At 44.0% G+C, this 16,946-nt stretch overlaps 1 protein-coding gene across 5 annotated transcripts in view; it reads right to left on the bottom strand.

The window, feature by feature from the left end:
* Positions 1 to 16,946, bottom strand: part of nalcn (sodium leak channel, non-selective) — a 333,104-nt gene that overhangs the window by 53,918 nt on the left and 262,240 nt on the right. For all 5 annotated transcript variants that reach the window (XM_061970749.2, XM_061970750.2, XM_072914538.1 and 2 more), the window contains 5 exons: positions 8,668 to 8,772; positions 8,441 to 8,547; positions 8,239 to 8,359; positions 4,240 to 4,338; positions 1,126 to 1,219 (listed from right to left, as the gene is read on the bottom strand). In XM_061970749.2, the coding sequence (XP_061826733.1) occupies positions 1,126 to 1,219; positions 4,240 to 4,338; positions 8,239 to 8,359; positions 8,441 to 8,547; positions 8,668 to 8,772 (526 nt within the window). The remainder of the gene's footprint in view (positions 1 to 1,125; positions 1,220 to 4,239; positions 4,339 to 8,238; positions 8,360 to 8,440; positions 8,548 to 8,667; positions 8,773 to 16,946) is intronic.

Genomic DNA, 16,946 nt, shown 5'->3' with positions numbered 1-16,946 from the left:
AGTTGTTTATATCACAACCCTCAGTGCAACCTGTATGGCTGTTGACCAAATATGCCTTTCAGTCACTAACGTGTGTAAGCAGAGGCCGCATACTACATGTGACCGGGCTGGCACGCAGATAGCATGGTGTAAAAGCGGACGTGACGACATGTTGTAGAGGACGTTAAAGGCAGTGCCATCACGGCACGCCCTCAATATTGTTGTCCGGGTAAAAATCGGAGAATGTTAGCCCCGGGAGATTTCCGGGAGAGGCACTGGAATCCGGAAACCTCCCGGTAAAATCGGAGGGGTCGGCAAGTATACAACTGAGCCGCATCAGAGTGATCAAAGAGCCGCATGCGGCTCCGGAGCCGCGGGTTGCAGACCCCTGACCTATGTGAACAAGTCATTACCTGTGGTTGTCTCTTTAATTGACTGCATGGCTGCCAGCTACTCCGTGATTTGAAAGTCTGCAGTTATCCCACTGTAAGAAGATGAGCAGCTGGGCGGTGTTACGTACATCGCAGCTCTCATCCAAAGCCAACGAAAAAGAGTCAAAGTCGGCCGTTCTGTTCTTCAGCTGAAGCTCCAAGTTTCCAGCGATGGTCTCAACCCGCCTCATTACAGTGCGTCGGGAGAGTGACAAGTTGTAAAATGCGCCCCTCGTATTTTTCCTCGTGCTTCATCGTGTAGTGGCGATTCAAATTATATTCTTTAAACACAGCAACCTGTGCACCCCAAATTAAGCACACGGCTTTACCTTTAATTTCTGTAAAGAAATACTTGGCAGTCCGTGTCTTGTTGGAAACACGCCATTCGTCATCAACTTTTCTCTTTTTAGCGTCTCGGGGGTAACCGTGCATCACTTGTCGCTGTGCGACATACGCCCATAAATAACACTTTTCAAAATAAAAGCAGCACAGTTGTATTGCACGCACGACATAGATGTTTTTTAAAATGTATTTAAACTGCAGAGATTTTGTAAAAGAGCCAGTCAAAAATGCATACAAGTAAGTTGCAAAAGCACAAAGAAGGACTTATATGGTGAGCCTGATTTGACACTGAAGGGACATAGTGTACACAAGCCACGTTTTTGGCCATTTTTTTTAATTATCTATGATAATTGTTGGCGTGATTTTAATGTACCTGGACGAGGTGGCAGGTGGAGAGGTTGGGCAATTTTGAGCCGACTCTTCAGGTCCTCCCATCGCCTCTGGTCCACAGTCAGCAAAGCAGTGCCCTGGAGGGACACAATAAAGAAACAATGATAGCTGCCTTTACAGCCGTGTATCAGCGACATAAGCAAAAACTCTTTGCACGAGAGAATCAGGACCCGAAGGAGAGAAAAATTGTTCATTTATGAAGGAAAAAGTTTTAACCTCACAAGAATATATTCTGAGTTAAAAAAAAATTAAAAAAATTGTAATTTCAGGAGAAATAATCATTTTATATTTTAGGGAAAAAATATATAAAAGTTATTTACTTAATTACAATATTGTTAAAATCATACAATGACAAAAACAGTCAACAGTTTTACAAGAGTGAAGTTGGAATTTTATGCAAAAAAATTAAAAAGTATTAAGTGGGGGAAATAATTTTTTATATATATACACTAGAGATGCGCGGATAGGCAATTATTTCATCCGCAACCGCATCACAAAAGTCGTCACCCATCCGCCATCCACCCGAACTAACATTTTATCAAAACCGCACCCGCCCGCACCCGCCCGTTGTTATATATCTAATATAGACGATGCAAGGCATTAGTGAGGTTATAAAGCTTTTGCCTGTTAAAGAAAGGAGACTGATCCAATGTAGCAGAGACATTCAATGTGTGCCACGCTGTCACGGCCCAGACGCACACCAGTGCGCAATCATCTGGGAGCCGCGCTGAGCGCACCTCCAAGCGCGCCACTCAAACTGCTGCAGGCAGCTGCGTTCTATCTTGTTTTAACATCCTGTGGCACTCTTCTGGGATCACGGCGGACGAAACTGCTCATGCTCAGGGTGTTTGTGGAGGTTCGGGCTTTTGCACAAATGTGATGCACCATGTTAGATGTCCCGGTTTTGTGACTGTCGTAGACATAAACAGCGTCGCAGCTGATTTACAACCTCATAAAAACGAGTCCACGCTGAACTTTTCTGGCCTTTTTTTCCCCTGGTCTTTAGTATTCTCTTTTTTAGTTTGTCGCGTACCACGTTTGCTGCCGGCGTTGCCATCTCTTTTTTTCTTCTTCTTCTGTTGTGGCGTGCTGCAGGTGCCTGCTCGTTTTTCGTATGTGGGTAACAACATTTAACTATGTATATATATTTCCCAATTGGTTTAACTGCCACCCGCCTGAATCTATTTAAAATCTAATTTTTTTTTATTTCAACCGCCCGACCCGACCCGCGGATAAAATCTAATTTTTTTTTATTTCAACTGCCCGACCCGCGGATAATCCGCGGACTCCGCGGTTGTGTCCGCAAACCGCGCATCTCTAATATACACACACATACTTGTAATATTCCGACTTTTTTTCTAAAAATTATTGACTTGATCACACAAAATTATTGTAATTTTTCATTATTGTATTCAATTATTTAATAATTGTAAAACTGTGATTAGATATATCTCTGTATGATTTGAATATTGTTACTCAGTGAATAACTTTTATTGAAAAAAAAAAAAAAAAGAAAATTTCTGCAAAAAATAAATGCTTAATTCCACAAACTTTATTCTGGTAATGTTATCCATCCATCCATCCATCTTCTACCGCTTATCCAAGGTCGGGTCGCGGGGGCAGCAGCCTAAGCAGGGAAGCCCAGACTTCCTTCTCCCCAGCCACTTCGTCCAGCTCCTCCCGGGGGATCCCGAGGCGTTCCCAGGCCAGCCGGGAGACATAGTCTTCCCAACGTGTCCTGGGTCTTCCCCGTGGCCTCCTACCGGTCGGACGTGCCCGAAACACCTTCCTAGGGAGGCGTTCGGGTGGCATCCCGACCAGATGCCCGAACCACCTCATCTGGCTCCTCTCCATGTGGAGGAGCAGCGGCTTTACTTTGAGCTCCCCCCGGATGACAGAGCTTCTCACCCTATCTCTAAGGGAGAGCCCCGCCACCCGGCGGAGGAAACTCATTTGGGCCGCTTGTACCCGTGATCTTGTCCTTTCGGTCATAACCCAAAGCTCATGACCATAGGTGAGGATGGGAACGTAGATCGACCGGTAAATTGAGAGCTTTGCCTTCCGGCTCAGCTCCTTCTTCACCACAACGGATCGATACAGCGTCCGCATTACTGAAGACGCCACACCGATCCACCTGTCGATCTCACGATCCACTCTTCCCTCACTCGTGAACAAGACTCCGAGGTACTTGAACGCCTCCACTTGGGGCAAGATCTCCTCCCCAACCCGGAGATGGCACTCCACCCTTTTCCGGGCGAGAACCATGGACTCGGACTTGGAGGTGCTGATTCTCATCCCAGTCGCTTCACACTCGGCTGCGAACCGATCCAGTGAGAGCTGAAGATCCTGGCCAGATGAAGCCATCAGGACCACATCATCTGCAAAAAGCAGAGACCTAATCCTGCAGCCACCAAACCAGATCCCCTCAACGCCTTGACTGCGCCTAGAAATTCTGTCCATAAAAGTTATGAACAGAATCGGTGACAAAGGGCAGCCTTGGCGGAGTCCAACCCTCACTGGAAACGTGTCCGACTTACTGCCGGCAATGCGGACCAAGCTCTGGCACTGATCATACAGGGAGCGGACTGCCACAATAAGACAGTCCGATACCCCATACTCTCTGAGCACTCCCCACAGGACTTCCCGAGGGACACGGTCAAATGCCTTCTCCAAGTCCACAAAACACATGTAGACTGGTTGGGCAAACTCCCATGCACCCTCAAGGACCCTGCCGAGAGTATAGAGCTGGTCCACAGTTCCACGACCAGGACGAAAACCACACTGTTCCTCCTGAATCCGAGGTTCGACTATCCGGCGTAGCCTCCTCTCCAGTACACCTGAATAGACCTTACCGGGAAGGCTGAGGAGTGTGATCCCACGATAGTTAGAGCACACCCTCCGGTTCCCCTTCTTAAAGAGAGGAACCACCACCCCGGTCTGCCAATCCAGAGGTACCGCCCCCGATGTCCACGCGATGCTGTTCAACTTTATTGCAGGAATTGAGACTACTCTTGCAACTCTCTGGCCTTATTCTTCAGCATTTAGTCATTATTCCAGTGCTACACAGCTGTGTAGGAAACCAAACAACATAGTTTACTTTGTTCTCATTGAAGTTGGCAATGACGACGCCCACAAACAGCGTGAGTCCAATCATGCAGCCCAGGAACACGAAGACATGGATGTAGATTCCGTGGATCTGCAAACATTGATACGCTGTTACTGCGAATACCAGCGAGTACAAATACAGTACAGGCCAAAAGTTTGGACACACCTTCTCATTTCAATGCGTTTTCTTTATTTTCATGACTATTTACATTGTAGATTGTCACATCAAAACTATGATTGAACACATGTGGAGTTATGTATTTAACAAAAAAAGCATGTTTTATATTTGTTAGAATAATCATGTACATATATGATCACACAACTTTAGTATGCTTAAAGTCGTTGCTATAGTTTTGCTCAAGTTAGACTTTTGTGTATCTGTGCAAGGACGAAACTTCTTGTCTGAGGGGTGGCCTCAGCCGCAGATGTTATCTTTGTTTTAGCCCGCTAACAGCCAAGGACTCCAAGGACCTCAACGAAGATAAGACGACAGCACGCAGACGAAGCGGAGACGAGGCGAAATCGCAAAGCCCCCAGCACATTCCGTCACGTATTGTGCGTCCCGGACCTGCTTTGCATAATATATGTGATAGAGATGCGCGGTTTGCGGACACAACCGCGGAGTCCGCGGATTATCCGCGGATCGGGCGGTTGAAATAAAAAAAAATTAGATTTTATCCGCGGGTCGGGTCGGGCGGTTGAAATAAAAAAAAATTAGATTTTAAATAGATTCAGGCGGGTGGCAGTTAAACCAATTGGGAAATATATATACATAGTTAAATGTTGTTACCCACATACGAAAAACGAGCAGGCACCTGCAGCATATGCCACAACAGAAGAAGAAAAAAAAAAGAGATGGACACTTTTACGGAGCGGAGAAGGGACGACTCGCCGGGGTCCGGGACCGAGGCCCCTTCCCCCGAGAGGGCCCCACCGGGAGCCGTAGCTGAGGTGATCCGCGAGAAGGGCCCGACGCACGTCCAGGGTCACCACCGCGCCCACCGCACCGACACCCCGCCTCGTCCGCCTTCGCCGCGGCCGGCGTCACGCGCAGCAGGTAAGCAGCTTACCTGCCCGCCACCCCTGTTGCCGGGGGCGCGTAACAGGGGTCACTCCGCGCGCAGTGCGCTCACGAAAGGGGTGGGGCTCACCCTGGTTGATATAGACAGCAGGACGGTGGCCATGGAAGTTGGAACCCGCTAAGGAGTGTGTAACAACCCACCTGCCTAATCAACTAGCCCTGAAAATGGATGGCGCTGGAGCGTCGGGCCCATACCCGGCCGTCGCCGGCAGCGAGACGCGCTTGGAGGTGCGCTCAGCGCGGCTCCCATATGATTGCGCACTGGTGTGCGTCTGGGCCGTGACAGCGTGGAACACGAATGTCTGTGCTGCATTGGATCAGTCTCCTTTCTTTAACAGGCAAAAGCTTTATAACCTCACTAATGCCTTGCATCGTCTATATTAGATATATAACAACGGGCGGGTGCGGGCGGGTGCGGTTCTGATTAAATGTTAGATCGGGTGGATGGGGGATGGTTGACGACTTTCTGATGCGGTTGCGGATTAAAGAATTGCCTATCCGCGCATCTCTAATATGTGACCACTCCTTTCAGTGATGTTGACTGTGTAACTCCTGAATACATAGAGGGACGCGGGAGCTAAACCTTAGAGCGTAGGGCGAGACTGTGACTAAGTGTGCAGCTCCATGCGTTCTCCTCATGAGCTAAATTGAACTCTTGCTTCTTGTCTGTTTAATAGATGTCATCAGTGTTTGAACCGGACAATATTCTAGTTTCTCCAACATAGCCACCCTTTGCTCTGATTACTGCTTTGCACACTCTTGGCATTCTCTCCATGAGCTTCAAGAGGTAATCACCTGAAAGGGTTTTCACTTCACAGGTGTGCTTGAAATAAATAAATGATAAATGGGTTATACTTGTATAGCGCTTTTCTACCTTCAAGGTACTCAAAGCGCTTTGACAGTATTTCCACATTCACCCATTCACACACTGATGGCGGGAGCTGCCATGCAAGGCAGCTAACCAGCAGCCATCAGGAGCAAGGGGTGAAGTGTCTTGCCCAAGGACACAACGGACGTGACTAGGATGGTAGAAGGCGGGGATTGATTACTGGCACGGCCACTCTACCAACTTCGCCATGCTGTCCCTCTGTCTCTGCATGATTCCTTGCTTCTTGTCTTGTTTAATAGATGTCATCAGTGTTTGAACCGGACAATATTCTAGTTTCTTCAACATAGCCACCCTTTGCTCTGATTACTGCTTTGCACGTTCTTGGCATTCTCTCCATGAGCTTCAAGAGGTAGTCCCCTGAAAGGGATTTCACTTCACAGGTGTGTTTAAAGCTCATGGAGAGAATGCCTAGAGTGTGCAAAGAAGTAATCAGAGCAAAGGGTGACTATTTTGAAGAAACTAGAATATTGGCAGACCGGGGTGGTGGTTCCTCTCTTTAAGAAGGGGAACCGGAGGGTGTGTTCTAACTATCGTGGGATCACACTCCTCAGCCTTCCCGGTAAAGTCTATTCAGGTGTACTGGAGAGGAGGCTACGCCGGATATTCGAACCTCGGATTCAGGAGGAACAGTGGGGTTTTCGTCCTGGTCGTGGAACTGTGGACCAGCTCTATACTCTCGGCAGGGTCCTTGAGGGTGCATGGGAGTTTGCCCAACCAGTCTACATGTGTTTTGTGGACTTGGAGAAGGCATTCGACCGTGTCCCTCGGGAAGTCCTGTGGGGAGTGCTCAGAGAGTATGGGGTATCGGACTGTCTGATTGTGGCAGTCCGCTCCCTGTATGATCAGTGCCAGAGCCTGGTCCGCATTGCCGGTAGTAAGTCGGACACGTTTCCAGTGAGGGTTGGACTCCGCCAAGGCTGCCCTTTGTCACCCATTCTGTTCATAACTTTTATGGACAGAATTTCTAGGCGCAGTCAAGGCGTTGAGGGGATCTGGTTTGGTGGCTGCAGGATTAGGTCTCTGCTTTTTGCAGATGATGTGGTCCTGATGGCTTCATCTGGCCAGGATCGTCAGCTCTCACTGGATCGGTTCGCAGCTGAGTGTGAAGCGACTGGGATGAGAATCAGCACCTCCAAGTCCGAGTCCATGGTTCTCGCCCGGAAAAGGGTGGAGTGCCATCTCCGGGTTGGGGAGGAGATCTTGCCCCAAGTGGAGGAGTTCAAGTACCTCTGAGTCTTGTTCACGAGTGAGGGAAGAGTGGATCGTGAGATCGACAGGCGGATCGGTGCGGCGTCTTCAGTAATGCGGACGCTGTATCGATCCGTTGTGGTGAAGAAGGAGCTGAGCCGGAAGGCAAAGCTCTCAATTTACCGGTCGATCTACGTTCCCATCCTCACCTATGGTCATGAGCTTTGGGTTATGACCGAAAGGACAAGATCACGGGTACAAGCGGCCGAAATGAGTTTCCTCCGCCGGGTGGCGGGGCTCTCCCTTAGAGATAGGGTGAGAAGCTCTGCCATCCGGGGGGAGCTCAAAGTAAAGCCGCTGCTCCTCCACATCGAGAGGAGCCAGATGAGGTGGTTCGGGCATCTGGTCAGGATGCCACCCGAACGCCTCCCTAGGGAGGTGTTTAGGGCACGTCCGACCGGTAGGAGGCCGCGGGGAAGACCCAGGACACGCTGGGAAGACTATGTCTCTCGGCTGGCCTGGGAACGCCTCGGGGTCCCACAGGAAGAGCTGGACGAAGTGGCTGGGGAGAGGGAAGTCTGGGCTTCCCTGCTTAGGCTGCTGCCCCCGCGACCCGACCTCGGATAAGCGGAAGAAGACGGACGGATGGATGGATGGATAGAATATAAAACATGTTTTCAGTTATTTCACCTTTTTTTTGTTAAGTTCATAACTCCACATGTGTTCATTCATAGTTTTGATGTGACAGTCTACAATGTAAATAGTCATGAACATAAATAAAATGCATTGAATGAGAAGGTGTGTCCAAATCTATACCACGTAAAGTTCTGTACCGGTCCCACGCGGTGAATGATGACATCGCGGACTTCCACCCATCCTTTCAGAGAGAGCACTTCAAAGAGGGCCAACATGGCGTTCCCCACATTGTCAAAATTAAAGTTGCGAGGGTTGGCCCTGGAATGTGACACAAACACAACATTAATCGCCAGTTGTATTTCAAGGCATAACATGAAAAAAAAAAAGAGGTGACATTACCAGACTCTCGGTACCCAGAATCCCGGTTTCTTCTCGCCGGGTTTTAGTTTGAGGTTGAGGTTTTTGGACACGCTGACGTTAATCCGGAATATCCCGTGACAGTCATCCTGTGGCCAATGGAGTCATGCTATTAAATCAACTCATATTTTTGTTGCCTTGTTATTGTTACATTGTTGACTGCTGATTGCAGAAAGATGCTGCATGGTGAGTTACGTCTGATGCCGTACCCTTTTCATGACATGGGGGTCGTTACACTTGGCCAGCTTTCCGGCAAACAGTTGGACTCCGAAGCTGGCGAAAACCAACATCAGCGTGAGGAGGAGAATGGAAACCTGTAGGAGGATCATATCAATACTGATAAATCAGGGAAAAGTATTAGAAGAAAAAAATATTTAATTTGGATATAATCTTATTATTATTATTTTTTAAATTAAATGTCTTATTTTAAGAACAATGTTTATTTATGTCATGTCTGTGTGATCATGTTTTGTTTTAGTAATGTTCGGTTTAAAGTTTGGACTTTTTGCGCACTTTTGTTTTGTTTTGTCACCATAGCAACCATTAGTTTCACCTGTCACGTCACGCACCTGTTCCACGTTTGGACTCATTGTGCACTCTTGTCACCATAGCAACCATTAGTTTTCACCTGTCGAGTCACGCACCTGCTTTCACTAATCATGTCCATAGTATTTAAGTTCATTCATTTTCTGTTGTTCGTCCTGACGACATCACCACATTTATGCTCCTGCACACTCTCCACACCCTGATGACCCTTGCTACTCTTTTTTTCATGCCGGTTCCATGCCAAGTAAGTTTTTGTTTGTTAAGCCACAGTTAGTGTTTTGTTTAATTGTTCATAGTTTCTGCCAATGTGCAAGTTTTGTGTTTAAAGTCTAGTTTTATTCTCCGCCACTGTGCGCGCTTTTTGTTTGTTCCTTTTTTGATAGTTTAAAATAAATCATGTATTTACCTTCACGCCATGACCAGTCCAGTTCATTTGCACCACGGGAGAACAAACCAAGCCATGACAATTTATTTCCTAAAAAATAATTTCAAAAACAGCCACTACTGCCTCAAAGTAAAGTGCTGGACATTTTAAAAACAGAAGGGTAAAAATAAAAATCACAATAAGTACAGAAAAGGCTATAAATACTCAGCTTAATGAACCAAACAATAAATTGGTTAAAACTAGAGATGTCCGATAATGGCTTTTTTGCCGATATCCGATATTGTCCAACTCTTAATTACCGATTCCGATATCAAGCGATACCGATATATACAGTGGTGGAATGAACACATTATTATGCCTAATTTTGTTGTGATGCCCCCGGTGGATGCATTAAACAATGTAACAAGGTTTTCCAAAATAAATCAACTCAAGTTATGGAAAAAAAATGCCATATTTATTATTGAAGTCACAAAGTGCATTATTTTTTTTAACATGCCTCAAAACAGCAGCTTGGAATTTGGGACATGCTCTCCCTGAGAGAGCATTAGGAGGTTGAGGTGGGCAGGGTTCTGGGTCGGAGGTAGCAAGGGGTGTGTATTGTAGCGTCCCGGAAGAGTTAGTGCTGCAAGGGGTTCTGGGTATTTGTTCTGTTGTGTTACGGTGCGGATGTTCTCCCGAAATGTGTCTGTCATTCTTGTTTGGTGTGTGGGTTCACAGTGTGGCGCATATTTGTAACAGTGTTAAAGTTGTTTATACGGCCACCCTCAGTGTGACCTGTATGGCTGTTGACCAAGTATGCATTGCATTCACTTGTGTGTGTGAAAGGCCGTAGATATTATGTGACTGGGCCGGCATGTTTTATTGGCGCTCTGTACTTCTCCCGACGTCCGTGTACACAACGGCCTTTTAAAAAGTCATACATTTTACTTTTTGAAACCGATACCGATAATTTCCGATATTACATTTTTAAAGCATTTATCGGCCGATAATATCGGCAGTCCGATATTATCGGACATCCCTAGTTAAAACGCAAAATAAGCAGGAGAAACATAAGTAATATCCATATAGTAAAAAGGCATTAAGAAAACATAATTTCTTTAAAAAAAAAAAAGATGTCGAAGCTATTGTGCTCAAGTTAGACTTTTGTATATCTGTGCAAGGACGAAACTTCTTGTCTGAAGGGTGGCCTCAGCCGCAGATGTTATCTTTGTTTTAGCCCACTAACGGCCAAGGACCTCAACGAAGATAAGACGACAGCACACAGACGAAGCGGAGACGAGGCAAAATCGCAAGGCCCCCAGCACATTCCGTCACGTATTGTGCGTACTGGACCTGCTTTGCATAATATATGTGACCACTCCTTTCAGTGATGTTGACTGTGTAACTCCTGAATAAATAGAGGGACGCGGGAGCTGAACCTTAGAGCGTAGGGCGAGACTGTGACTAAGTGTGCAGCTCCATGCGTTCTCCTCATGAGCTAAATTGAACTCTTGCTTCTTGTTAAAACGCAAAATAAGCAGGAGAAACATAAGTAATATCCATATAGTAAAAAGGCTTTAAGAAAACATAATTTCTTTCAAAAAAAAAGATGTCGAGTTTAAACATGTTTTAAACATTACTGCAAATAAGTGAATTTTTAGTGAAGATTTTAAAATGTCAAGAGATGTAGTAGCAGCTCTGAGATTCAAAGGGAGAACATTGCAAAGTTTAGTTTATTTAATTTCCCTAAATAATTGTATTTATTTCAAACATTTGTGCACTTTCTGTGAACATGTATTTATTACTGAATTTACTGGTGTTATACTCACTTATTTCTAAGAATAAGTACCGTATTTTTCGGACTATAAGTCGCATTCTGATGAGCGCGACCAGTCTGTGAACAATTGAAACGTCCTGTGTGCTTTTTCCTCCTGTATAACAGGTTAGTTTTGGTGAATCAACTCACTGAATAATATCCATGTGATCTTTATAAGTTTAAGTACACATTCTGATGGTGGAGCCTAACTCTAAAGTGTTTGTGAGTTGTAGTTTGTATTTGTGAATGAATCCAATGCACAGCTGCAGTAATCAATACAAAAAGGCGACGTGAGTGCGCAATGTTTATATAGGAACGTCTGATCCTAATTCAGACTCCCAAATTAGAGCTCCCGTTTTCTTATTGATTTTATCATGTATATTTGTATAATGTGTGTGTTCTGAAATAGTGACAGAGAATAGAACAAGGATGGACAATTCAACCCTTAACTCAACAATGAGTAGATGAGTGTTATGTGTGTGTGTATATGTGTAAATAAATGAACACTGAAATTCAAGTATTTCTTTATATATATATATATATATATATATATATATATATATATATATATATATATATATATATATATATATATATATATATATATATGTAATAAAAAAATATATATATATAGCTAGAATTCACTGAAAGTCAAGTATTTCTTATATATATATTTTTCTCTCCACGCCCCCAACCACATCTTTAAATGATGATATTTAGGGCCCGCATGGCCCATTGCATAAGGACTCCCAAAGGGAGTCCTTATGCAATGGGACATAAGGACCTATTGAATTTGTAAGGTTTTATTCTTTATTCTTTATTCTTCCGCCGCCACATTAAACTGTAATTTGACCCACTTAACATGCTTCAAAACTCACCATATTTGACCCACACATCAGGACCTGCGAAAATTGCCTTTTTAAAAAAAAAACGAACCACAAAACTCAAAAGTGCGCTCTAGCGCCCCCTAGGAAAAAAAGAAAACTAGACTGCCTGTAACTCCCACTAGGAAGGTCGGAGAGACATTAAACAAAAACCTCTATGTAGGTCTGACTTAGACCTACCTTTCATAATTGTATATCCTCGGGCAAAAATCAACAGGAAGTTGGCAATTCCCCCTTCAAGACAAAAAAGTACTAAAAACAGTAACTTTTGCCTCTTTGAGCTGTAATTTGACCCCCTTAACACGCTTCAAAACTCACCAAACTGAACGCACACATCACGACTGGCAAAAATTGCGATCTAATAAAAAAAACCTAACCCCAAATTTAAAAATTGCGCTCTAGAGCAATTTTTGAATAAAACGGAGAAAAAACTGCTCCTCGGAAGACAAAAATGACAAAACTGCCTGTAACTCCCACTGGGAAGGTCGGAGAGACATGAAACGAAAACCTCTTCGTAGGTCTCACTTAGACCTACATTTCATAAATTGACACCCCCCCCAGCAAAAATCTACAGGAAGTTTGCTATTCCCCCTTCAAAACAAATTTTTTGTAAAAAACGGTCACCTTTCTTCAAAATCTATCTCCTCTGAGCGCCGTTTGTCGTTTCGGCTTCAAACTAACACAGGGGAGAGATTAAACCCTTGTGTATAAAATAACAGAACAGCGTTTTAATACCTGCTCCGGTTTTGATTTTATGACACTTCAAAGACCCGCTGCGCTGATGCTGCTGCGCTGCTGTTTTTTTTAAGATGGCTGCTTAAAAGCAGGAAGCACCAACGTGCCCACACAATGCAGACAAGGTAGGTACACTAGACAAAAGTATTGGGACAATTCGGACTAAAAGTAGACAAAAGTATTGGGACACTTAGGACTAGCACCTGCCAAATACGCGGGCCCGACCAATGCTGCTTGCAGCTTTAATTCTTTATTCTTCCGCCGCCACATTAAACTGTAATTTGACTCACCATATTTGACCCACACATCAGGACCTGCGAAAATTGCCTTTAAAAAAAAAAACGAACCACAAAACTCAAAATTGCGCTCTAGCGCACTCTAGGAAAAAAAAAACTAGACTGCCTGTAACTCCCACTAGGAATGTCGGAGAGACATGAAACAAAAACCTCTATGTAGGTCTGACTTAGACCTACCTTTCATAATCGTATATCCTCGGGCAAAAATCAACAGGATGTTGGCAATTCCCCCTTCAAGACAAAAAAGTACTAAAAACAGTAACTTTTGCCTCTTTGAGCTGTAATTTGACCCCCTTAACATGCTTCAAAACTCACCAAACTGAACGCACACATCAGGACTGGCAAAAATTGCGATCTAATAAAAAAAACCTAACCCCAAATTTAAAAATTGCGCTCTAGAGCAATTTTTGAATAAAACGGAGAAAAAAACTGCTCCTCGGAAGAAAGAAATGACAAAACTGCCTGTAACTCCCACTGGGAAGGTCGGAGAGACATGAAACAAAAACCTCTATGTAGGTCTGACTTAGACCTACCTTTCATAATTGTATATCCTCGGGCAAAAATCAACAGGAAGTTGGCAATTCCCCCTTCAAGACAAAAAAGTACTAAAAACAGTCACTTTTGCCTCTTTGAGCTGTAATTTGACCCCCTTAACACGCTTCAAAACTCACCAAACCGAACGCACACATCAGGACTGGCAAAAATTGCGATCTAATAAAAAAAACCTAACCCCAAATTTAAAAATTGCGCTCTAGAGCAATTTTTGAATAAAACGGAGAAAAAACTGCTCCTCGGAAGAAAAAAATGACAAAACTGCCTGTAACTCCCACTGGGAAGGTCGGAGAGACATGAAACAAAAACCTCTATGTAGGTCTGACTTAGACCTACCTTTCATAATTGTAAATCCTCGGGCAAAAATCAACAGGAAGTTGGCAGTTCCCCCTTCAAGACAAAAAAGTACTAAAAACAGTAACTTTTGCCTCTTTGAGCTGTAATTTGACCCCCTTAACATGCTTCAAAACTCACCAAACTGAACGCACACATCAGGACTGGCAAAAATTGTGATCTAATAAAAAAACCTAATCCCAAATCTCAAAATTGCGCTCTACCGCAATTTTTGAATAAAACGCAAAAAAAACTGCTCCTCAGAAGAAAAAAATGACAAAACTGCCTGTAACTCCCACTGGGAAGGTCGGAGAGACATGAAACAAAAACCTCTTCGTAGGTCTCACTTAGACCTACATTTCATAAATTGACACCCCCCCAGCAAAAATCTACAGGAAGTTTGCTATTCCCCCTTCAAAACAAATTTTTTGTAAAAAACGGTCACCTTTCTTCAAAATCTATCTCCTCTGAGGGCGTTTGTCGTTTCGGCTTCAAACTAACACAGGAGAGAGATTAAACCCTTGTGATTAAAAGTATAGATGAGCGTTTTAATACCGGCTCCGGTTTTGATTTTATGACCCTTCAGAGAGCCGCTGCGCTGATGCTGCTGTTTTTTCAAGAAGGCTGCTTAAAAGCAGGAAGCACCAGCGTGCCCACACAATGCAGACAAGGTAGGTACACTAGACAAAAGTATTGGGACACTTATAACTACCACCGGACAAAAGGGACACTTAGGCCGAAAACTGAACAAAAGTATTGGGACACTTACACTGGAAAAAAATATTGGGACACTTAGGAATACCACTGAACAAAAGTATTGGTACACTTAGGACTACCACTGGACAAAAGTATTGGGACACTTATCCCTAAACTTGACAAAAGTATTGGGACACTTGGGACTAAAACTGGACAAAAGTATTGGGACACTTGGGACTACCGCTTCACAAAAGTATTGGGACACTCACACTGGACAAAAGTATTGGGACACTTAGGACTAAAACTGGACAAAAGTTTTGGGACACTTATGGCCAGAAATTGACTAAAGTATTGGGACACTTCGGACTAAAAGTAGACAAAAGTATTGGGACACTTAGGACTACCACTGGACAAAAGTTTTGGGACACTTACACTGGACAAAAGTTTTGGGACACCTACACTGGACAAAAGTATTGGGACACTTAGGACTACAACTTGACAAAAGTATTGGGACACTTGGGACTAAAACTGGACAAAAGTATTGGGACACTTATGACTACCACTGGACAAAAGTATTGGGACACTTACACTAGATAAAAGTATTGGGACACTTACGCCTAAACGTGACAAAAGTATTGGGACACTTAGGACTACCTCTGGACAAAAGTTTTGGGACACCTACACTGGACAAAAGTATTGGGACACTTAGGACTACAACTTGACAAAAGTATTGGGACACTTGGGACTAAAACTGGACAAAAGTATTGGGACACTTATGACTACCACTGGACAAAAGTATTGGGACACTTACGCCTAAACGTGACAAAAGTATTGGGACACTTAGGACTACCTCTGGACAAAAGTTTTGGGACACCTACACTGGACAAAAGTATTGGGACACTTAGGACTACAACTTGACAAAAGTATTGGGACACTTGGGACTAAAACTGGACAAAAGTATTGGGACACTTGGGACTAAAACTGGACAAAAGTATTGGGACACTTGGGACTACCACTTCACAAAAGTATTGGGACACTCACACTGGACAAAGGTATTGGGACACTTAGGACTAAAACTGGACAAAAGTTTTGGGACACTTATGGCCAGAAATTGACTAAAGTATTGGGACACTTCGGACTAAAAGTAGACAAAAGTATTGGGACACTTAGGACTACCACTGGACAAAAGTTTTGGGACACTTACACTGGACAAAAGTATTGGGACACTTAGGACTACAACTTGACAAAAGTATTGGGACACTTAGGACTACCACTGGACAAAAGTATTGGGACACTTACACTAGATAAAAGTATTGGGACACTTACGCCTAAACTTGACAAAAGTATTGGGACACTTAGGACTACCTCTGGACAAAAGTATTGGGACACCTACACTGGACATAAGTATTGGGACACTTAGGACTACAACTTGACAAAAGTATTGGGACACTTGGGACTAAAACTGGACAAAAGTATTGGGACACTTGGGACTACCACTTCACAAAAGTATTGGGACACTCACACTGGACAAAAGTATTGGGACACTTAGGACTAAAACTGGACAAAAGTTTTGGGACACTTATGGCCAGAAATTGACTAAAGTATTGGGACACTTCGGACTAAAAGTAGACAAAAGTATTGGGACACTTAGGACTACCACTGGACAAAAGTTTTGGGACACTTACACTGGACAAAAGTATTGGGACACTTAGGACTACAACTTGACAAAAGTATTGGGACACTTATGACTACCACTGGACAAAAGTATTGGGACACTTACACTGGACAAAAGTATTGGGACACTTACGCCTAAACGTGACAAAAGTATTGGGACACTTTGGACTACCTCTGGACAAAAGTATTGGGACACCTACACTGGACAAAAGTATTGGGACACTTAGGACTACAACTTGACAAAAGTATTGGGACACTTGGGACTAAAACTGGACAAAAGTATTGGGACACTTGGGACTACCACTTGACAAAAGTATTGGGACACTTACACTAGACAAAAGTATTGGGACACTTAGGACTAAAACTGGACAAAAGTTTTGGGACACTAAAGACCAGAAATTGACTAAAGTATTGGGATACTTAGGACTACAGCTTGACATAAGTATTGGGCCACTTGGGACTAAAACTAGACAAAAGTATTGGGACACTTAGGACTACAACTTGAAAAAAGTATTGGGCCACTTGGGACTACAACTTGACAAAAGTATTGGGACACTTGACTTCAACTTGACATAAGTATTGGGACACTTCG

This window comes from Nerophis lumbriciformis, linkage group LG13 (assembly GCF_033978685.3).
Source record: "Nerophis lumbriciformis linkage group LG13, RoL_Nlum_v2.1, whole genome shotgun sequence".
In the NCBI taxonomy this organism is placed as follows: Eukaryota; Metazoa; Chordata; class Actinopteri; order Syngnathiformes; family Syngnathidae; genus Nerophis; species Nerophis lumbriciformis.
This window is presented reverse-complemented; position numbering and strand designations above follow the sequence as displayed.